Genomic DNA, 24,221 nt, shown 5'->3' on the forward strand with positions numbered 1-24,221 from the left:
TATAAAGAACCTCACATAATGACTTGTAATTGTGTTCTCATTATGGGATACAAATTTGCTACCATAAAACAAGGAGTAAAAAGCTGCATAACAAGTTACTGAAAAATGTTCGTTTTGGCAATGTGTGGTGGCTCAAAATACGGCTTCTCCATAAGCCTTCCAGTCAGATGCCCCCACCCCTCCCCCACCCCAATGACATTGGTGGGAAAACATATTGGACGATGATTACCAAATGCATTTAAAGGCTCATACGTTAAACCAGTTTGCGATGGACGTTAATCAGTAATTGACGAGATAGCTGAAGCTGTAATATTGAAAGAATCATAGTCCAGACCAACATAAGAACTCCAGACAAAACAATTGAAAGAACGTAAAACTGAACCCTATTGTCAAAATCTCATAGCCTATAGCTATACCATATTTGTATTTTTCAGGTTTATCCAAATTCTAAATTTGATTCGGCAAATATTAATTTGGACGATCCCTTCAACAAATTTAGCGGATGAAACACTGGAATAAACTGTTCAATTGGGTTAAGAAACATGCATAACAGTACCGTTACCAAGGGCGTAAGAACTGGGGGGGGGGGGGGCGCCAGCCCCCCAGTGAAAAATACGGGGGGGGGGGCGGAAGTATCATTCCGCCCCCCCGCTCCGCAACTCAGAAAACCCCTTTTTCATTTCCAATTGAGAAAAACAATCTCATTTGGAGCACCAAATTGCATTTAAGGCCAGGTGAAAATGCAAAATTCTTTACAAAATGGAGTGGGAGTTGAAGTGTGCTATATTGCACCAAATTGCATCTGAGGCCACCTGGAAATGCAAAACAATTCCATAGGGGAGGGGGACACCCCCTCCCCTTAGACCCCTCCCCCAGGCCGGTCATCAGTCTTCAGCCCCCCCCCCCCCCACTCAAAAGTACCTTCCTACGCCACTGACCGTTACCCAGTTGGTTTTACGTGCTTGGGAATGGGGCATATTGCACAAGTACCTAAAATGACCGAACTGGTGGAGCGCTTAACTTGCTCCACCACTCGAACTCTTTCCCCCCCCTCATGCCTCCCCACCCCCACCCAGATGAAAAGTGTGGTTACATCTTCACTGGCGGAGGCCTGGGAGGGGGGGGGGTGTTATCCTCCTACCCTTCAACATTGACAATATACACTTTCTACAGGTCTGTTTTCGTAGTTCCAAAATGTGTATTCCCCTCCACATATCCCTCTCCCATATCATCTGTTTATCACGTTATCATGTTATCATGTTTCACATCATGCTTAAATGTATATCACATGTATATAGATGACACGTAATTAATATGTAAATACTTCTAATTGTAAACGTACACCTCTTTCCTTTTCACAGGAAGTCCTCTGCATTGTTAAACCATGTATAGGTTTTCAGAGGACTTCCCCTCAGGCTCACATTGTATATTGGTGAGAAAACAAATAAATCAAATCTAAAATATGTTAAGTTTCTAGTGACTGTTCCTTATTGGTATGATACTGGTTGCGGGTTTCAACATCACATGCTATTGCCACGTTCCTGTCTCGAGTACGGTAGTCAGGTGACTCAATGTTTGATTAGCCGTTTTAGGCATATGAATTACCAGATTCACTACCTGATTTTCTGCACAGACTTTATTTTATAGATCGTAGCAAAGATGATGCACCTTCCGAAAGATATATCACCTTGTTAATTTACTGTGTGTTAGAATGAAGCGCTGAAACGAGAGTCACATGATACATGGGGAATAGCGCCCGCATTTTGTTGGTAGGTAAACTGACTAGAAGAGTAAGTGCAATTGTATGTGTTCGGTATAAGTTCATGAAATCATCGATTTCCAATCACTCCGTAATCTGCTATTTCCAACGGTGATGGAATTGTCATTATGAGAGAATCGTCTCTGGTACTTCTAGATCATAAATAATGGCAGTTTTGCATTCTTTGAGTTTCTCAAGGTGGAGCAGCTAATGCTCAGAATAACAGTAATTACATTATTCTCAAGGTTTATAGGATTAGAAGAAAAAAAAAATCTCATAAATTCTGGAGCCGTATATGCTACTTCAACCCCCCCCCCCTCGGAACTCCAAACGGGGCCAACGGGGCGTCATTTCTGGAGCCCCCGCTTCTCGAGGCCAACTCGGGAGCCGTTTCGGGAGCCACAATATTTCGGGGCCAACTCGAGAGCCTTTTCGGGAGCACCCGTTTTCGGTGGTTTTTTCGAAACCCCGGGAGCCCCGTTTTTATTAATTATTATTATTTTTTGTTAAAAGCGGGCACACGGGGCTCCAGATATGACGCCCGAGTTGGCCCCGTTTGGAGTCCCTGCGGGGGGGGGGGGGGCGTTCGAAGAAGCACGATATATACTACTTTCTGGTTGCAACAAATTTATGTATCACGGCAAATGCCACGAAAAACTAATTATCCAGGAGAAGGAATTAGTTCGTTGTCCATTATAGCACATATTGAAGCTTGTTAACTTACTGTCATGTGATTGTCGTCGACTTCGGTCTGTAGTAAGACAATTGTTTCCACAATGAATGAAGAGTTTTTGGAATGTCCACTAACGTCTTCCTTCATGTTGTAGTTTCGGGAACAAAATATAAATATATGATTAAACACAGAAACTACATGTTCTTTTTATTTATGTAAGAATATTATCAAGTAATTCACTAATTACTTGATTAGTTGGGTGCATAATATTAATTTGCAGGGTTTGTCTCCGATCAGTGCAAGCCTAGGCTAGGCTTGTCACTTCATCATCTGGTTTCAAGTACCTCCTAATTACAAAGTTTGCCTATCGCCTATATAGGCTTAACTCAATAGGAATTTCAGCATTGGACTAGGCCTAACGTGGGCAATAGGATTAGGACTAGCTAGGCTCCATAGATCACTCTTTCACTAGTCTTATGTCCGTGGATATATGTAGGCTAGATTGTGTATCTTTTGCTTCAATATTACTTAGGTTTAGCAGGTTTAGCTGCATAGGCGAAGAGGCCTAAGATAAGCCCAATGCCTGTACAGGCCTACCCTCCAATATATCATTTCTTTTTTGAATTGACTTCATTTATACATGATTACAATATTTCATAAATCAATTACCTCTCTGTATCTTTGGGAATCGATAAAATTGAATTATTTCAATTAACGGCTTAACACCATACTTTCGCAACTACAAACCAAAAGCGGGCGCTATTCCCCATCAGTCATCAGAGCCGTATATAGAGATATACGGCTCTGTCAGTCATGTGATATTGTGACAAGTGGACGAGAGTGAAGCCTGTCTTTCCGAATGTGAACTATCTTTGATCGTAGGAATATGTGGTATCATGAAACAAATCTAGCAGTTTGAAGGTCCGTAAATGTCGGAGGCATTTACTGTTTAGACCTCTGAAGTTAATGGAAAAGTTTGAAGTTGACTTTGAAAGGAAGTCCAAAATGGCTCGCACACCTCTAGGAGTACACTTACTGAACAAGGTCTTTCCCAGTTCCAGCAGAACTGAATGGTAACTGATATTTTTATTTGTTTATGTGTTAGCGATTTCAATACTGTATGTCTCCAACGTTAGGCTTATGCTAGACGTAGTTACGCGAAGTAGCCAAACCAATCACGTTTCCGGTCAAATGATCAGAGAATCAGAGAGAATTTCTATTTTGGCGACGTACATTAAAATAATTGTGATGCACGAATATTTCGAACTAGAAATTCAGCATAAATATACCTTTCTGACAACATAAATGCCACATTCTGAGCATGCAGTCCAATTATGTATTTATACTTTGTAGGCCTAGCTATGTGTTTCGGCAATGGGAGGTTTAAAAATGTGATTAATTTTCAAGTTATTAATGATATTGGTGGCCTACTTAAGAAAGACACCAATTAGAAAGTTGTGCCTGGGTGACAGTGTTCTAAATGTCCTATGCCTACGTAATCAACCACCAATTCTTTGTTGACCGTATTTACCAACAAAGTGGCTATTTTTACGACTAGGAGTAACAATAATTTCCGGTTACGCATGTGCAGTTGCTTTAACGTGGCTATTTTTACGACCAGGAGTAACAATAATTTCCGGTTAGGGTTCAGGGTTACCCCTACTGCATGCGCAGTTGCTTTATTTACTTTACTGCGCATGCGTAGCCGGAAATTCGCCGATGTCGTAAGAATAGTTTATAAATAATTGTTACTCCTTGTCGTAAGAATAGCCACGGCCATTTACCAAAGGAGAGATGTTCTACCCAACCAGCTTTATGGGCCAAATATGGCTAGGCCTATGTTAATTGCATTGTAAACATTTTTGCACAGCCCTAGCACATCAGACTTGGCAGTCAATACTTTGCTTTACCTGGATTATCCCGCAAATAACCCATAAAGTAAGTACTGTCAATCGTAGGCACACTTGATTAAACTAGATTTGACAATACCGGGGCAGTAATACATTGCAGACATGTTAGAAATTTCTTCAGGTTTGGGAATTAAGGCATTAATCAGATAGTAAAGGGCAACATTTGGAAGCTCTGTCAACTAGAAAAAAAGAGTTAATAATATCTTGGTATCCTCGATATCTATATGTGGTTTTATATGTGATTTTTGGGTTGCTCTATAGTGTAAGTTAGTGTACTACTCCCAATGTACAGGGCAGTGATGGCAAAACATAAAGGGCATGATGGCAAACTTTTTCTGATGGTGAGTTGTATTATTCAGGGGCACCACGGCAAACAGGATGGGAACGACCGCTTTTTGCCATGGGTGCCATCCGTTATTTCAAGCCCTGCTCCACTACACTGCCTAAATCAAAATGATATCTTCTGCAGTGAAAATTAAAAGTTGGCAAAGTGTCTTCCTTCCAAGTTTTGCAACCTGTGTCAAGTGAAAATCTGTTACCCTTTGCAAAAATCATGGTGCCAGCAAATAACAGCAAACTTTTCTCAAAACTAGTATATTTGGCCAATTATGACCAATGGCACCAGGATTATTAAGAACTACCAAACCGCAACTATGACAACTTCAACACTACCCAACCAAAAATGCTCACGATATCTCACTGTGGTAGTAAATGGAATCCCCTTCGCTTTCTGTATAGATCTGAGAGATTATGGACATGTTTGCTTCCACAGGCTACAGTGTACATGTGTATGATGCAATTGAGTGGTTGATTGTAAATGTATCCAGGCTTAAACACTACTTTTTACTTTACAGGTATAAGTACTTTACCCTCATCTTGACATTTTTTGCATACACAACGTATCATCTCTCAAGGAAACCAATTGGTGTCGTGAAGGTACGTTTTATACTGTATACATAGATCCATTGACAGTGTTAAATTAGCAGTTTTACTATTGAAACCGATGATATACATTGGCGGTGTTAAATTAGCAGTTTTACTATTGAAACCAAGTGAAGGTATATGTCTTATACTGTTTATATACATTGACAGTGTTAAATAAGCAGTTTTACTATTGAAACCAATTGGTATTGTGAAGGTATGTATCTTATACTGTTTATATACATTGACAGTGTTAAATTAGCAGTTTTACTATTGAAACCAATTGGTATTGTGAAGGTATGTATCTTATACTGTTTGTATACATTGACAGTGTTAAATTAGCAGTTTTACTATTGAAACCTCCCCATCAGTAATCCCATGCACTGCTATGCATGCCAGCCTACTATTTCCAATAATTTTTAACATGCTCAATTGGCCATTTTCCACTCTCCTCGCTTATGATATAAAGTAATAGTAAAATCAAATTTACCTTTCGAAAGAAGTCAATAATTGTGCAATTCATGCTTCAGCATCCTTACGGTATGTTGCGAACTATACGTATAGATAGGCCTAGAGAATGAGGGATGTTCTCAGCTTAGTTAATGCAGAAGGCTATGCCAACACTGAAATGTACATACGTATCTATAGGCTTAGAGAATGAGGGATGTTCTCACACTTAGTTAATTTAGAAGGCTATGCAACACCCAACTGTACATACATATCTATAGGCCTAGAGAATGAGGGATGTTACCAGCTTAGTAAATGTAGAAGGCTACAGTATGCCAACATCAAACTGTACATACATATCTATAGGCCTAGAGAATGTGGGATGTTCTCAGCTTAGTTAATGTAGAAGGTTATGCCAACACCTGCTACAACATGTGATTATTAAAATATTTAGGTCACTGTATGATTTGCCCAGGGAGGCAGCTCATTTTAGTGTACAAATATTTAAGAGGAATATATATACCCTGACAGTAGTGGTGGGCCAGTTCCCCATCACTATAACTACAAAATATCAGCAAACATTGATAAATCTTGTCAAACAATTCAATAAGGCCAATATCACAACCAATCGTCACCTTGCGTCTATTTACTGTGTAATGGAAGTTGGCCAATATCGGAAAAGTAAATAGACGAACTAAGTAGTGCAGCATCACATGCCATCACTTCTGCATATCATAAATCAGCTAAATAATTTAGCAGAATTATGTATGTGGGTCATTCAGTCTCATTCCATGTAGAATCATTATTTTGTATTGTTTGGACTGGACATACAGTAATAACCTCTGACTGATCTAGTATCCTGAAGTATCACTAAAAATAGCACGCTTTGTTGCAAAAAATACTCCACAAGACAATGCTTTTTATAGCTCCTTTAGATGTTTTTTATTTTCCATTCTATGGGATAGAGTCTATGGGCGTCTGTGATAAAAAGGTAGTAGGATGTTGAATTGCTGAGAGATCAGAATAAAAAAATAAACAAAATGCCTCGGTGGCGACAAGTTGCGGAATTTCAAAGTGTGATAATTTGGCCAATTTTGAAGCAATGCAACTGAAAGTTTCAGAATGTGCTTATTTCATGGTGATGTAAGCATGTAATAATTTTGGTAATTTTAAAATACAGTACTTCTAAATTTGGTGATTTGATATGGAATGACCCATGTATAAATAGTCATCAAACAGCTTTCCAAACAAACAGTGATCAACAAAACTGTCATTGTTTACAGATCATAGTATAGGTATACATCATAGAAAATTACTCGCACCATAGAATATCAGTAACTGTAACTGTATAGGGCAAGCCTACTTGTCAGTGATTCCAGCAATAAACCAACATTAGTGCCAACATAGTTCTCAATGTGGGCCATTATGAATGATGAAAAATACAGAAATTGACTACAACTTGTGACTTTCTTAAATTGTGTGCAAGCAAGTCAGGATTTCGTGTCTACGGATATTTGAAGACTGCCTCCAACATCGTAACATTTTCATTTTGTTTTGTTAATAAATCTGACAAGATTGAGATGCATTGCTTCAAGTATATTATGAAAGCCGTGCACACTAGTTAAGGCTGTGATTTTGTACAGTAGTAGTATATTTCAAATGGTTCAACTTCAACTGTTATTAACTTTAAAATCATATTTTATACCAGTAAAATTTGAATTCTTTCCCCACCACACCCAAGCAAGATTTATGATTGCTCTTTCACAGTGTAAAGCAATTTCTAATAAATCTACTTTCACTTTTTAATGTAGGGTGTTTTGCATCAGAACTGCTCAGCATTAAATAGTGAATTGGGAGATTCTTGCTGGTGCTGCTGGTCACCTTTCGGTAAGTTCTGCAGATAATATTGCTCAAGTTGTAAGCAGAGACTTAAAAGCCTATTAATTCTGCAGGCAGTCAGAGCCTGTAGTTATTGTAGGCCTCAGATCAACTGATTCTGCTTTGATGTTATCATATAGTAAAACTGGTTTATATATAACTCTAGTGTAGAGCAAGCTACCATCAATTATTGGCTCTTCAGTTTTAACTCTGCACTTGTGCATCCAGTAGGTTCGGTAAGGACTGCTTCCAATTCTGTGTTTCAACCGTGCATAATTGCCTATTTAGTGTAATATGTGTGGTACTGATGCTTTGTCTTTTCAAATAATGAATTGTAACAATTGTTTAAACCTTGTCCTGCAACAAAATGCAAATTACCCCTTCATGTACATGTATGTAACATTCACAAACAGTGCTGACTTTCTGCTGTATGGGATGATGCTATTAATCAGGATAGATCTGTGGCTGGTTTGTGTTTGTCTGAGATGATGCTGGTCATCAAGATAGATCTGTGGCTGGTTTGTGTTTGTCTGAGATGATGTTGGTCATCAAGATAGATCTGTGGCTGGTTTGTGTTTGTCTGAGATGATGCTGGTCATCAGGATAGATCTGTGGCTGGTTTGTGTTTGTCTGAAATGATGTTGGTCATCAGGATAGATCTGTGGCTGGTTTGTGTTTGTCTGAGGTGATGCTGGTCATCAGGATAGATCTGTGGCTGGTTTGTGTTTGTCTGAAATGATGTTGGTCATCAGGATAGAACTGTGGCGGTTTGTGTTTGTCTGAGATGATGCTGGTCATCAGGATAGATCTGTGGCTGGTTTGTGTTTGTCTGAAATGATGTTGGTCATCAGGATAGATCTGTGGCTGGTTTGTGTTTGTCTGAGATGATGCTGGTCATCAGGATAGATCTGTGGCTGGTTTGTGTTTGTCTGAAATGATGTTGGTCATCAGGATAGATCTGTGGCTGGTTTGAGTTTGTCTGAAATGATGTTGGTCATCAGGATACTGTATATCTGTGGCTGGTTTGTGTTTGTCTGAAATGATGCTGGTCATCAAGATAGATCTGTGGCTGGTTTGTGTTTGTCTGAGATGATGTTGGTCATCAGGATAGATCTGTGGCTGGTTTGTGTTGAATGAGATGATGTTGGTCATCAGGATAGATCTGTGGCTGGTTTGTGTTTGTCTGAGATGATGTTGGTCATCAAGATAGATCTGTGGCTGGTTTGTGTTTGTCTGAGATGATGTTGGTCATCAAGATAGATCTGTGGCTGGTTTGTGTTTGTCTGAGATGATGCTGGTCATCAGGATAGATCTGTGGCTGGTTTGTGTTTGTCTGAAATGATGTTGGTCATCAGGATAGATCTGTGGTTGGTTTGTGTTTGTCTGAGATGATGTTGGTCATCAAGATTGATCTAATGTATTTATATAATGTATCCGTCTAATGTATTCAACTACCTGCACAGCAGACACAGTACCTCCTACAGGATTGTAATTGACATATGTACACTGTCAGTAACAGTATACATTGTATAGTATCTGTGATACAGCCACCAGAACTATGTTAAAGTCTGTACTACTGTATACTGTATAGCAGGTAATTACTAGCTATAGTTATAATAATGTACATCTATTCAGCCTAGTCTTTATTAGAATGCTGTTTGCTGCTTGTAGAACTTTTCTTTCTTTAAAATTGCAATTTATGTTCATTATGTTCATGATTACACAATGAATTTGATCAGAATCCTACAGAGATCAAGTTAACTCTGGTGGGTGAAACACAACATGAATACTAAACAGCATATGTTTTAAAGTGACATTTTATATTTCAATTTGATTTTTTACAGACAAAGGGGATTATGAAAATTTGCTTGGAGCACTGGACTATGCTTACCTCTTTGCCTACGCTCTAGGAATGTTTTGCAGGTACATGTGAATGGATGCAAGTGCATGCAGGTTTCATGAAGAAAGCTATTTCGTGTGTGTTGCAGTAATGTTTGGATGCTAATGTACCAATGTAGCATGTTGTGTTCATTCTACAGTAGGGTTACTGTGTTCATGAAATTCAGGCAGGCTCATTAGTTGGATTGCATAAATTTATAAGAGGGATTAATGTGTGCTGGCTAATTTGCGTGCATCACGTTAACGCATGTAGGCTAAGTTGAGTATTACATTTATCAGACACACATGGATACATAAACTGTTGTTTACAAAAGAATTTTGGCATATTTGTAGGAACATTCAAAACATGTCAAATGTAAAGGAATTTTCCAATGTTCTTAGAGATACCTTCACCATAAACATCTCCAGCAAACAGTTAATTGATGGTTTGATGGTTGCGTTTGCTGAACTTCAACTGGGAGTAGGTGGATCTCCAACACATAGTTAATTGTGATTGGTTGTGTATGCTTCTCTTTAAGTAGTAACTTTAAGTAGGTGGATCTTCAACATATAGTAAATGGTGATAGTAGCACTTGGCTCTTCTCAAACTTGGAGTAGGTGGATCTCCAACACATAGTTAATTGTTTTCTTCTCCTGAAACTTGGAATAAGGTGGATCTCCAACAGATAGTTAATGGTGATGGTTGTGTTTACTTGTTCTCAAACTGGAAGTTAGTGGACTCCAACACATAGTTAATTGTTTTCTTCTCCTGAAACTTGGAATAAGGTGGATCTCCAACAGATAGTTAATGGTGATGGTTGTGTTTACTTGTTCTCAAACTGGAAGTTACTGGACTCCAACACATAGTTAATTGTTTTCTTCTCCTGAAACTTGGAATAAGGTGGATCTCCAACAGATAGTTAATGGTGATGGTTGTGTTTACTTGTCCATAATCTTGAAGTATGTGGATCCCCAACAGATAGTTAATGGTGATTGTTGTGTTAACTTGTTCTTAAACTGGAAGTTAGTGGACTCCAACAGATAGTTAATGGTGATGGTTGTGTTATCTTGTCCTGAATCTTGAAGTTGGTGGACTCCAACAGATAGTTAATGGTGATGCTTGTGTTTGCTGCTCCTTAAACTCAAAATACATAGTAAGCTTTCATGCTCTTTTTAGTTTTGTGTTAAATATGATCTTAGTTAATTGTTGGTATCTGCAGTTTGATTTTTGAAATGTGAGATTCCTTATGGTCATATATGATACATCATTAGTGCTACTTCATCAGTTGCTGACCCAATGGTCTATGTTTCCTTTATTTGCAGTGGACACATCGCTGAGAGGATGGACCTGCGGTATTTCCTTACCCTGGGGATGTTACTCAGTGGACTCTTCACATCAGCCATGGGCTTTGCCTACTTTTCACAAATTCATGTCTTTTCGTATTTCTTGTCAGTTCAGGTGAGCCTGCCATATTTATTTCACTCCTCTCTTACCTGTCTCCTACAACACTAACGTAAGTGAAGTGTACAGTGTCTCGCACAACTGATACACGTGTGAGGTACCGTAATGCGAAAACGAGGCGAGATCCTAATTGCTAAAAGAGGCAAAAAACTGCCGAAAACAAAAGGATACTTAGCAGAAACTTGAAGAATCCTGTCGTAAACTCTGTTAAGAACCTTCGTCGGTCGTAAGTAGCAGAATTCCAGCAAGAAAACGTCAGTTTGGCATAAGTGAAAACGGAGTCGTAAAAACACGCATTTTCCTTCGGAATGGTAAACATGGAAGGAAGAGAGAGTACGCGGTGACCTGTGGGAGAGGTCACCGAGGGGGCAATGTTAAAATTGTACCAGTGGCGTCTAGGTAGACTAGGAAATGTGCGTTAGTGTTGTAGGAGACAGATAAGTATCGTCGTTCGTAAATACCCAAACCAGTGAGTTTTGGGGTAACTGGATGTCTATCTTTGCTCTGGGTCATTGTTGCACCCAACCTTCAGCCTTACAGCACTCTTTTTTTTTCAGGAGTTTCAAGTAATATTGTACTATTCCATAAAGTATATATGTTCATGCCTGAAATGATCATTGTAGTACTCAATAGACAAACCATAGAGTATTTGTTTGTGCCCAAAATAATCTTAAAGAGTTTACTTGCAATTGTAGATGGAAGGTTTGCAGTTATCATTAGATTATTTATAAGTTAGTCTTGGCCTGTCAGTTAGTTGCATCATACATTCTTGTATAGTATGTCTGTGTTCACCAATAAGTTGATTCTAATATACTCTTGTTCAGTCTTGTCCTACCAGTAGTTGCATCATACATTTTTGTATAGTATGTCCAGGTTCACCAAGCTCTTGTTCAGTCAGCTATGACTACAGTTACTAGCATTTACTTGAACACACAGAAGGTACCAGGTATATTTATGAATCTGCTACTCTTATCTGTTAAGCATCATTTTCTGCACAAGTTTATCCTAAATATGATGGTAGATGTTTGATTACATGCATTTATAAACAGGGAAACTTTTTCCCCCCCTCCAGATTATTGGTGGACTGTTCCAAGCTACCGGGTGGCCAAGTGTTGTTGCTGTGGTTGGCAATTGGTTTGGAAAGGGAAAGTAAGTAATCATGATGATCAAAGGTTTTAGATGAAAGATAAAACTAATTAAGTCAGTTTCTAGGTATAGCATTGTAGTTTTGAATGGTTCTTCATGAGTAATACTCATTTAAGATGAGCAGTTACCATGAAGGTTCATTCCATTCTTTCATTGTCTCTTAGCATGTCAGTTGAAATCTAGTTTCAGTTAAAATGTAGATTGTTCAAACCTGTAAGTATGCTAGGAAACTCTAGTTTCAAGTAAAAGGGAGACATTTTAAAGTTCATAGAAGGCTAATAGAAGCTGGTTTCAGTTCAGAAGGATATATTTTACAGCTGTAAGCACGCCAGTTGAAATCTAGTTTCAGTTAAAATGTAGATAGTTTAAAGCTTTAACTACGCTAGGATACTTTAGTTTCAGTTCAAATGGAGACCTTTTATAGCTCTTAGGATTTACTATAACAAGCATAAAGCTATACACACACCTGATAGTTTCATAACTTGCACATGATGTTGATGATGATAATGTGTATATGGCTTTTCATGCTGCTATAATTTTCCTTTGTAGACGTGGTCTCATCATGGGTATCTGGAACAGCCATACCAGTGTCGGTAACATTCTAGGTTCAGTGGTGGCTGGCATCTTCGTTCAGGATGAATGGGGATGGTCATTCATAGTTCCTGGTCTCATCATTGCTGGCATGGGCATGATTGTGTTCTGTTTCCTGGTTGTTTGTAAGTCTCTGCTTATCAAATCTGAGGCTCCTGATAGCCAACAGCAAAACAAGTGGATTCAGAGGTTATAGAGGACTCAGAGGTTATAGAGGACTCAGAGGTTATAGAGGACTCAGAGGTTATAGAGGGCTCAGAGGTTATAGAGGACTCAGAGGTTATAGAGGGCTCAGAGGTTATAGAGGACTCAGAGGTTATAGAGGACTCAGAGGTTATAGAGGACTCAGAGGTTATAGAGGGCTCAGAGGTTATAGAGGACTCAGAGGTTATAGAGGACTCAGAGGGTATAGAGGACTCAGAGGTTATAGAGGACTCAGAGGTTATAGAGTACTCAGAGGTTATGGAGGACTCAGAGGTTATGGAGGACTCAGAGGTTATAGAGGGCTCAGAGGTTATAGAGGACTCAGAGGTTATAGAGGGCTCAGATGTTATATAGTACTCAGAGGTTATAGAGGACTCAGAGGTTATGGAGGACTCAGAGGTTATGGAGGACTCAGAGGTTATAGAGGACTCAGAGGTTATAGCGGACTCAGAGGTTATCAAGGACTCAGAGGTTATAGAGGACTCAGGTTATCAAGGACTCAGAGGCTATAGATGATTCAGAGGTTATAGAGGTAAAGAAGCTGTACCAGGGTAACATAAGATGTCATGTACAGAGTGATATGTGTCAATGGTTTACAATTAACTCAATGTGGAGTCCTACTGCAGTTTGTACAAAAATAAAAAAAACTTTCCTCTGAACCACCCATCTCCATCCCAGGTCGTTCATCATTTATATCTTGTTACATTGAAACAGTGCCCACTTAGACATGTGACCACAGATGTTAACAAATTACAAGTATAGCTTTGACACAGTATCAAAACAACCCTCAATAGTCTTCTACACAAATTTACACAATTGATTTGAGTATCCATATTTTCTTTTGGAAACAAATTAACCTTTGTATGTGAAATCTTTTCTTGCACATTTGACAGATCCTTCAGATGTTGGTTGTCAGCCTCCAGTACAAGAAAGACAGGTGAGCTATTAGGAGATTCCATATGTAGTCAATATTTTATGATTTGGTTAGCTCCATTCGTGTTTTCTTAATTTTAGGTTCCTGACACGACAATTTCCTTTGTTGTATCTATTAAGTACTGTATTTAGTACCACTACATAGCCATCACCTATGCTTTCCTTTTTTTTTGAACCGGGAATGGTGTAGTACACAGTGTCGTACGTGCTGTAGTATGTGTAATACATGGTGTAGTATGTCGTGTAGTACATGGTGTAGTGCATAGTGTAGTACGTGCTGTATTATGTGTAGTACATGGTGTAGGGTGTGGTGTATTATGTGTAGTACATGGTGTAGTATGTGTTATTCATGGTATAGTACATGGTGTAGTACGTGGTGTAGTATGTGCTTTAGTATGTGTAGTACATGGTGTAGGGTGTGCTGTAGTATGTGTAGTACATGGTGTTGTACGTGGTGTAGTATGTGTTATACATGGTATAATACATGGTATAGTATGTGCTGAAGTATGTGTAGTTCATGGTGTAGGGTGTGGTGTAGTATGTGTAATACATGGCATAGAACGTGGTGTAGTATGTGTTGTACATGGCATAGTACATGATATAAGCTAACTGTTAATAATCATGTTGGCATCAATCTTATATCAATGTTCATATGGAATTTAGATGTAAAGAGAATGAGTTAAAGATTTTCCACTATAATACTTGAAAAAGAAAGGTATAAAAGTCTCCTTTCTGCTTTCCTCAGGGGGCTGGTAATCAGGAACAGACTTTAGATCTGTCACAACAACCTCCAATCACATTCTGTGGAGCTCTTCTTATACCGGTAGGTAACTGTACATGATACTAACTACTCCTGGATGACCCTTCCTTCCTTGTTCTTATAAACTTTTATTATGACTTAACAGCAGTTCAGTCTGTCATATAATTTAGACAAACCCTTCCTCCCCAGTGATAACTCTAGTCTGTGAGAAGAGAAGCAGCCGATAGAAATAAAATACAGACTGTTGTAGTCTTTATATTCAGTTTCACAGAAATACTAAAACCAGTGGGACAGTTAGCACAGTACTATTAAGTGCCCCAAATAGTCGGTGATGACGTCCATAGTCAAAACTAACTTCCATGCATTCTGATGGGTGAGGGACGGGTGTGGGGGGGGGGTGTCTAGTGGGTCATTGTCCAGTCCTCATGGAAGCTTCTGAGTCATGGGCCTGGAAATTTTCCTGGCTCTGCTCCACTTCTTGGTCCTTTGAGTAATAAATCATTAGTCACAGTGTTCTTGATAACCCTCACTGAGTTCTGTTCACCATTGAATCTTTGGACAGGTTAAAACCTCTAGAAAAACATGTTTACTACACCACTCCAAGGGTGAGGGAGGGGTGGGCAGTGTCTAGTGGGTCATTGTCCAGTCAACACAACACAAAATAATTGCTTGATTTTTATGTTTATGTTGCTTTGTAAGTTACTCGTTTAGTCCACAAATCTAGCTGGATACCAGATGAAAGTAAATCTCAAATCTGGTCTATCTCTACCGATACATACACTGCAATAGCCCTGTTCTAGCACCAACATGTTTCTTTAGCTATCAACAGTTCGACAGTTGCTGAAAACAGGTATTTAAAAAAAAATATGCAAGTGATCTATCTCGGGGATGAAGTGCCAACATTTCTGAATTTCCACCAGCTTAAACTAAGTGTAACAGCTGTGAGAGGTAGATAGATAGATATTTATTCAGCCAATCATATAAAAATACAATGGAAATTGGTTGATAACAAGAGCTCAAAACATTAATAATTGTAAACAACATATAAGATGTAAATTAATATAAATAGATATGGAAACATTCCTATAAAATATACAGATGAACAAAAATATAAAAATGTACCTACAAAATACTAATGCATACAAAAATATATGAATGCCCTCATATGCAATATAAAGTCTACAAAGTATAAAATTGTTTAACGGTTTTGGTGCGCATTGAATATCTTCACAGCAGAAGGATAAAAACTGTCTGTAAATCTTTTAGAACCCCTAAAAGTACGCATTCTTTTGCCTGAAGGCAGGAACTTGAAATATTCAGTTGCTGGGTGGTAATCATCATTCAATGTATTTTTAACACGTTTTAATGTGAGATGTGAGCTGTAATGATTCAAGATGTCAAAGGCTGTTTGACATGCAGCATCTCCTTGAGCTTTTGTTTCTGGTAGACAAAAAACAATCCAGTGACCTTAATTATATATTATGAACTGAATGATGCAGGTACAAGACGAATTGTTTTGACAAAATCATCCACTGGTCTTAATTATATTATGAACTTAATGATGTAGATGCAAGACAGGTTGCTTTGGCAAAACAATCCACTGATCTTAATTATATTATGAACTGAATGATGCAGGCACACAACAGGTTGTTTTGACAAAGCAATCCACTGATCTTAATTATATTATGAACTGAATGATGCAGGCACACAACAGGTTGTTTTGACAAAGCAATCCACTGATCTTAATTAAATTATGAACTGAATGATGTAGGTACTGTACACTCACAGGTTGGTTTGACATATTAATCCAGTGACAGTAATTATATTATGAACTGAATAATGCAGGCACATGACAGGTTGTTTTGACAAAACAAACCAGTGACAGTAATTATATTATGAACTGATATGATGCAGGCACACAACAGGTTGTTTTGACAAAAAATCCACTGATCTTAATTAAATTATGAACTGAATGATGCAGGCACACAACAGGTTGTTTTGACAAAACAATCCAGTAACAGTAATTATATTATGAACTGAATGATGCAGGCACACAACAGGTTGTTTTGACAAAAAATCCACTGATCTTAATTAAATTATGAACTGAATGATGCAGGCACACAACAGGTTGTTTTGACAAAACAATCCAGTGACAGTAATTATATTATGAACTGTATGATGCAGGCACATGACAGGTTGTTTTGAAGGAACACAAGGTCAGTTACACAGTGACTGTAGTTGTTGCTGTCATAAATGCTAGGTTTAACAACCAAGAGGCAGCTTCCTGTTAGTTGGTTAGGCCCATTTAATATGTACACAAACATATGATAGCCTACAGACTTTTATGAAACTGGGGAAAGGTGAAGGAAATGATTCGTTATGAAAGCAGACACAACTCAAATAGTCAAACTTTATATATAATGGATTGGTTACCACTTTTCCTACATTAAAAAATCAGGTAAACATGTCAACCATTGAGAAATATTGTGACTGATGTTTTGGATGCATCCCAGGTGACACAAAGACGTGTGTTTACATTTATACAGTACAGTGGTCAGGTATATTATCTATCTATGCTGTTAAATGGTCAGTTATATAGTATATATCTATGCTGTTAAATGGTCAGTTATATAGTATATATCTATGCTGTTAAATGGTCAGTTATATAGTATATATCTATGCTGTTAAATGGTCAGTTATATAGTATATATCTATGCTGTTAAATGGTCAGTTATATAGTATATATGTATGCTGTTAAATGGTCAGTTATATAGTATATATCTATGCTGTTACATGGTCAGTTATATAGTATATATCTATGCTGTTAAATGGTCAGTTATATAGTATATATCTATGCTGTTAAATGGTCAGTTATATAGTATATATCTATGCTGTTAAATGGTCAGTTATATAGTATATATCTATGCTGTTAAATGGTCAGTTATATAGTATATATCTGTGCTGTTAAATGGTCAGTTATATATTATCTATCTATGCTGTTAAATGGTCAGTTATATATTATCTATCTATGCTGTTAAATGGTCAGTTATATATTATCTATCTATGCTGTTACATGGTCAGTTATATAGTATATATCTATGCTGTTAAATGGTCAGTTATATAGTATATATCTATGCTGTTAAATGGTCAGTTATATAGTATATATCTATGCTGTTAAATGGTCAGTTATATAGTATATATCTATGCTGTTACATGGTCAGTTATATAGTATATATCTATGCTGTTAAATGGTCAGTTATATAGTATATATCTATGCTGTTAAATGGTCAGTTATATAGTATATATCTGTGCTGTTAAATGGTCAGTTATATAGTATATATCTATGCTGTTAAATGGTCAGTTATATAGTATATATCTATGCTGTTAAATGGTCAGTTATATAGTATATATCTATGCTGTTAAATGGTCAGTTATATAGTATATATCTATGCTGTTAAATGGTCAGTTATATAGTATATATCTATGCTGTTAAATGGTCAGTTATATAGTATATATCTATGCTGTTAAATGGTCAGTTATATAGTATATATCTATGCTGTTAAATGGTCAGTTATATAGTATATATCTATGCTGTTAAATGGTCAGTTATATAGTATATATCTATGCTGTTAAATGGTCAGTTATATAGTATATATCTATGCTGTTAAATGGTCAGTTATATAGTATATATCTATGCTGTTAAATGGTCAGTTATATAGTATTTATCTATGCTGTTAAATGGTCAGTTATATAGTATATATCTATGCTGTTAAATGGTCAGTTATATAGTATATATCTATGCTGTTAAATGGTCAGTTATATAGTATATATCTATGCTGTTAAATGGTCAGTTATATATTATCTATCTATGCTGTTAAATGGTCAGTTATATAGTATATATCTATGCTGTTAAATGGTCAGTTATATAGTATATATCTATGCTGTTAAATGGTCAGTTATATATTATCTATCTATGCTGTTAAATGGTCAGTTATATAGTATCTATCTATGCTGTTAAATGGTCAGTTATATATTATCTATCTATGCTGTTAAATGGTCAGTTATATAGTATCTATCTATGCTGTTAAATGGTCAGTTATATAGTATCTATCTATGCTGTTAAATGGTCAGTTATATATTATCTATCTATGCTGTTAAATGGTCAGTTATATAGTATCTATCTATGCTGTTAAATGGTCAGTTATATATTATCTATCTATGCTGTTAAATGGTCAGTTATATAGTATATATCTATGCTGTTAAATGGTCAGTTATATAGTATATATCTATGCTGTTAAATGGTCAGTTATATAGTATATATCTATGCTGTTAAATGGTCAGTTATATAGTATATATCTATGCTGTTAAATGGTCAGTTATATAGTATATATCTATGCTGTTAAATGGTCAGTTATATAGTATATATCTATGCTGTTAAATGGTCAGTTATATAGTATATATCTATGCTGTTAAATGGTCAGTTATATAGTATATATCTGTGCTGTTAAATGGTCAGTTATATAGTATATATCTGTGCTGTTAAATGGTCAGTTATATAGTATATATCTATGCTGTTAATTGGTCAGTTATATTATATTTTATATATTATAGTACATATACTTTGCTTTGTTTAGTGACTAGGAAAATCATGCCTAGATATATCTGTGCATTTTTGTGGTAGTATTTATTGTGTGGGATAATATTAATTGATTCTGAACTCTGCTGTAGGTTTTTTACATGATGATATTTAATGGCAATTAATGTGAAGATACTTTCTTTTGTTTTTATTTTCCTCATTCAGGGTGTCATTGAATTCTCTCTGTGTCTTTTCTTCGCCAAGCTGGTGAGCTACTCATTCCTGTTCTGGCTGCCATTTTACTTGTTAAACAACTGTGAGTAACTCCAGCAATGATTCCACTAATATACCAGCAGGAATGATAACATTTTTTTTGTACTATTCCTGTTATTGTTATATCATTTTTCTAATGCATCACTTTTATAAAGATATTGTTTTCATTTATAGAATGACCCCCACGCTGCTTTGGAGATGTCAATAAGCTCTGACGTCCTTGTTAAAGCAGCATTTTGCGTTGGGTCGCTTTTTTCCACTTTTTTAACATGTGCATCGATTTTTTTACATGTATCAATCATAAAACAGCTATCTAAGATACCATCCAAGTTTCACCCTGCCAAGAGCGTTAATTAGCGAGTAATTAACGACTTATGTCGATAAATGAGAAGAGTGTCCTCGACAAATTTCACAGTTAAAATTAATCGCATACAATTCCGCCAAACCCACTAGTTTGAATTCAACCAATCAGAGATGCAGGTTTAGTTATGAGCCGTTGCTAAAAATAGATTCAAGACTTCGCGTTGGTTGTACCAGGGAGTTGTTATGCAACTCCCTGGTACAACTGCCATATAGACTGTACACAAATCAAGCGTGGTGTTATATTACGTATCTGTCAATGACGTTCGTAGTGTTTAAATATTCATATTATGGGCGAGGTTTATTGGGTTCCCAACGGAAAATATCTTGGAGAACAACAAAGTTGAAAGTTGCAAATTTTTCGACTTTTATGCCACCATTTGAAGTAAAATATAAATAGATTAGCTAGTTATGTATGTCGTTATGGCAAAGTGGAATCAGTGAGGTTGAGAAAAATCATAGAAAAGGACGCAAAATGCTGCTTTAATCTCCAGATGGTTTCCAATTTATGAAGATAACACCAATATATTTTCTTTCTTTTGTCCTACAGTACCCAATGTTGGTGACAGACAAGCTGCCTATCTTTCAACTCTCTTTGACATTGGGGGTATATTTGGAGGTATCCTGGCTGGTTACTTAGCAGATGTAACCGGGTCTAGCGGAATTATTTCATTTCTAACCCTTTGTCTAGCTGCTCCAGTCGTAAGTGGTTTGAAGATATAATATAGTCCGTTAGCAATATTTCACTTCTTACACCTCAATATGCCACCTTGATGGCCAGGATCTATCAGATGTAAGCCACTCCCTGTATTGTGTTTCTTACTTCACTGATAATACTTGGCCAGGATCTATCAGATGTAAGCCACTCCCTTAATTGTGTTTCTTACTTCACTGATAATACTTGGCCAGGATCTAACAGATGTAAGCCACTCCCTATATTGTGTTTCTTACTTCACTGATAGTACTTGGCCAGGATCTATCAGATGTAAGCCACTCCCTATATTGTGTTTCTTACTTCACTGATAATACTTGGCCAGGATTTATCAGATGTAAGCCACTCGTTATATTGTGTTTCTTACTTCACTGATAGTATTTTGCCAGGATCTATCAGATGTAAGCCACTCCCTATATTGTGTTTCTTACTTCACTGATAATATTTGGCCAGGATCTATCAGATGTAAGCCACTCCCTATATTGTGTTTCTTACTTCACTGATAATATTTGGCCAGGATCTATCAGATGTAAGCCACTCCATATATTGTGTTTCTTACTTTACTGATAGTACTTGGCCAGGATCTATCAGATGTAAGCCACTCCATATATTGTGTTTCTTACTTCACTGATAGAACTTGGCCAGGATTTATCAGATGTAAGCCACTGCCTGTATTGTGTGTCTTACTTCACTGATAATACTTGGCCAGGATTTATCAGATGTAAGCCACTCCCTATATTGTGTTTCTTACTTCACTGATAATACTAGCCAGGATCTATCAGATGTAAGCCACTCCCTTTATTGTGCTTCTTACTTAACTGATAATACTTGACCAGGATCTATCAGATGTAAGCCACTCCCTTTGTTGTGTTCCTTACTTCACTGATAATACTTGGCCAGCATCTATCAGATATAAGCCACTCCCTATATTGTGTTTCTTACTTCACTGATAATACTTGGCCAGGATTTATCAGATGTAAGCCACTCCCTATATTGTGTTTCTTACTTCACTGATAATACTAGCCAGGATCTATCAGATGTAAGCCACTCCCTATATTGTGTTTCTTACTTCACTGATAATACTTGGCCAGGATTTATCAGATGTAAGCCACTCCCTATATTGTGTTTCTTACTTCACTGATAATACTAGCCAGGATCTATCAGATGTAAGCCACTCCCTTTATTGTGCTTCTTACTTCACTGATAATACTTGGCCAGCATCTATCAGATATAAGCCACTCCCTATATTGTGTTTCTTACTTCACTGATAATACTTGGCCAGGATTTATCAGATGTAAGCCACTCCCTATATTGTGTTTCTTACTTCACTGATAATACTAGCCAGGATCTATCAGATGTAAGCCACTCCCTATATTGTGTTTCTTACTTCACTGATAATACTTGGCCAGGATTTATCAGATGTAAGCCACTCCCTATATTGTGTTTCTTACTTCACTGATAATACTAGCCAGGATCTATCAGATGTAAGCCACTCCCTATATTGTGTTTCTTACTTCACTGATAGTACTTGTTTTTGGATCCAGAACGTGAGCTGACTCTATGTTCTACAGATTCTAGTTTGAAGTGAATAGTTGCATTTTGAAGAAGCTTAAAGGGAAATTGAAAAATAAAATTTTGGCAGGGTGTGGTGGAGGTCCTTTAACTGAGGTACCTAATATTTAAATTTCTAAATTGCTATTGAAGTAAGGAAATTTTAAAATACAGTGTATAGTAGTGATCATCATCTGCATGCCATGCATTCCACTTTACAAGATATTATTGTGATGATACACATCTCTGTGCATTAATTTTCATATGTTTGAAAACAATCTACTTTTTTATCTCTTTTTTTAGGTCTTTTTGTACAATTTCTTTGGGAGAACTAGCTACATTGTAAACATAGGTAAGAATGCTTGTTAAAGAAAAGTGCACATTGTATTTTATGATTTGTCGGAAGTTGTGTGCAACATTGTATCCATAACTTGATACTGACATGGTCGACCAAAGTTTGACTGTCTTTTTTACCATACTTCTGATGTAGCCAGGCCACTGTCTTATTAATAGTTTTATATGGCATCAACAGTGGAAGGTCTGGTTAAGCAACCTTTAGTATAACCTGGAGTAATAGTGGATTTTTAACCAGTCTACTGATAGTATCAAGGAACTCTAGGGTGTAACCAGGTGCTAATTGTCTAATTGATAATTCAGACACCAAACACAGACTATGGCTAACCAGCCTACTGGTGGTATCAAGGACATCTAGGGTGTAACCAGGGGCTGATTGTCTAAATGATAATTCAGACACCAAACGCAGACTATGGTTAACCAGCCTACTGGTGGTATCAAGGACCTCTAGGGTGTAACCAGGGGCTGATTGTCTAAATGATAATTCGGACACCAAACGCAGACTATGGTTAACCAGTCTACTGGTAGTATCAAGGACCTCTAGGGCGTAACCAGGGGCTAATTGTCTAATTGATAATTCATACACCAAACACAGACTATGGTTAACCAGCCTACTGGTGGTATCAAGCACCTCTAGGGTGTAACCAGGGGCTAATTGTCTAATTGATAATTCAGACACCAAACGCAGACTATGGTTAACCAGCCTACTGGTGGTATCAAGGACCTCTAGGGTGTAACCAGGGGCTAATTGTCTAATTGATAATATATACTGAGCTATCAATACAACTACTCTTATGAATTTAACCATGAAGATTCAAATGGATATAGCATTGCAATATAACCTTGTGAAAATATGTGTTGTTGATGGCAATAGAGGGAGGGGCAGGGGGGGGGCAGGGGATGCACCTCACTTACTTTTGAAGAAAGACATAGTTCTGTAGTCACCGGTTGGCTGTTGTTCTTCAGATATAAATTGTGCTATATTCATTGTACAGTACTATGTGAAGAGCTTATGTTCAGTGATTGGACAGTAATATAACAAAATACAATGTTGCCGTAGAAACCTCATATCATCTGTTGTAGCCAAATTTTCAAGAATTTTCTGCACGTTACTTGTGCTTATAATATTTATTAAATGTACTTCTATGATAAAACAAAAATAAAGGAATGATTGTTGTTTAGGACCAAGTTTTTTATTTCATATAGCAGATACCTTTTCTCTGTGGTATATTCTGATGAATTAGCAGTAATTATGGACAATCTCTTGCTTTCTTAGATTACTGAACAGCCAACATTTTCAGATCATTCTATTTTGTTTTTTGCCAGTTCTTATGGTGATCACTGGTTTCTTTGTCAATGGGCCATATGCTTTAATTACAACTGCTGTATCTGCAGATTTGGTAAGTTGGATATCCTTTATTTATATGTTAGTGGGTGAGAGTAATAGAATGCATTTCAAAATCAATGTTTCCGGTTTGAAATGCCATTAATTGTGTTACAAGGGCCGATAACACCTGCACAGGATATATGGTAAACCATAACATTCGCTGTGTTACAAGGGCTAAGAACACTGGTACTAGATATATGGTAACTTATAACATGAGCTGTGTTACAATTGCCAAGAACAATAACACAAGGTATATGGTAACCAATAACATTGGCTGTGTTACAATTGCCAAGAACAATAACACAAGGTATATGGTAACCAATAACATTGGCTGTGTTACAATTGCCAAGAACAATAACACAAGGTATATGGTAACCAATAATATTGGCTGTGTTACAAGGGCTAAGAACACTGGTACTAAGTATATGGTAACCAATAATAATGAC

General features: G+C 37.1%; 1 protein-coding gene across 2 annotated transcripts in view; it reads left to right on the forward strand.

Annotated features, from left to right (window-relative positions):
- The first annotated feature begins 3,292 nt into the window (after positions 1-3,292).
- LOC139977786 (glucose-6-phosphate exchanger SLC37A2-like) overlaps positions 3,293-24,221 on the forward strand; it is a 31,538-nt gene continuing 10,609 nt past the window's right edge. For both annotated transcript variants that reach the window (XM_071987416.1, XM_071987417.1), the window contains exons 1-13: positions 3,293-3,505; positions 5,197-5,278; positions 7,522-7,597; positions 9,433-9,511; positions 10,790-10,925; positions 12,001-12,077; positions 12,624-12,790; positions 13,763-13,806; positions 14,548-14,625; positions 19,364-19,454; positions 20,322-20,473; positions 22,338-22,386; positions 23,715-23,788. In XM_071987416.1, coding sequence (XP_071843517.1) covers positions 3,399-3,505; positions 5,197-5,278; positions 7,522-7,597; positions 9,433-9,511; positions 10,790-10,925; positions 12,001-12,077; positions 12,624-12,790; positions 13,763-13,806; positions 14,548-14,625; positions 19,364-19,454; positions 20,322-20,473; positions 22,338-22,386; positions 23,715-23,788 — 1,212 coding nt within the window. In that variant the 5' untranslated portion in view covers positions 3,293-3,398. The remainder of the gene's footprint in view (positions 3,506-5,196; positions 5,279-7,521; positions 7,598-9,432; positions 9,512-10,789; positions 10,926-12,000; positions 12,078-12,623; positions 12,791-13,762; positions 13,807-14,547; positions 14,626-19,363; positions 19,455-20,321; positions 20,474-22,337; positions 22,387-23,714; positions 23,789-24,221) is intronic.

This window comes from Apostichopus japonicus, chromosome 12 (genome assembly GCF_037975245.1).
Source record: "Apostichopus japonicus isolate 1M-3 chromosome 12, ASM3797524v1, whole genome shotgun sequence".
Taxonomy (NCBI): Eukaryota; Metazoa; Echinodermata; class Holothuroidea; order Aspidochirotida; family Stichopodidae; genus Apostichopus; species Apostichopus japonicus.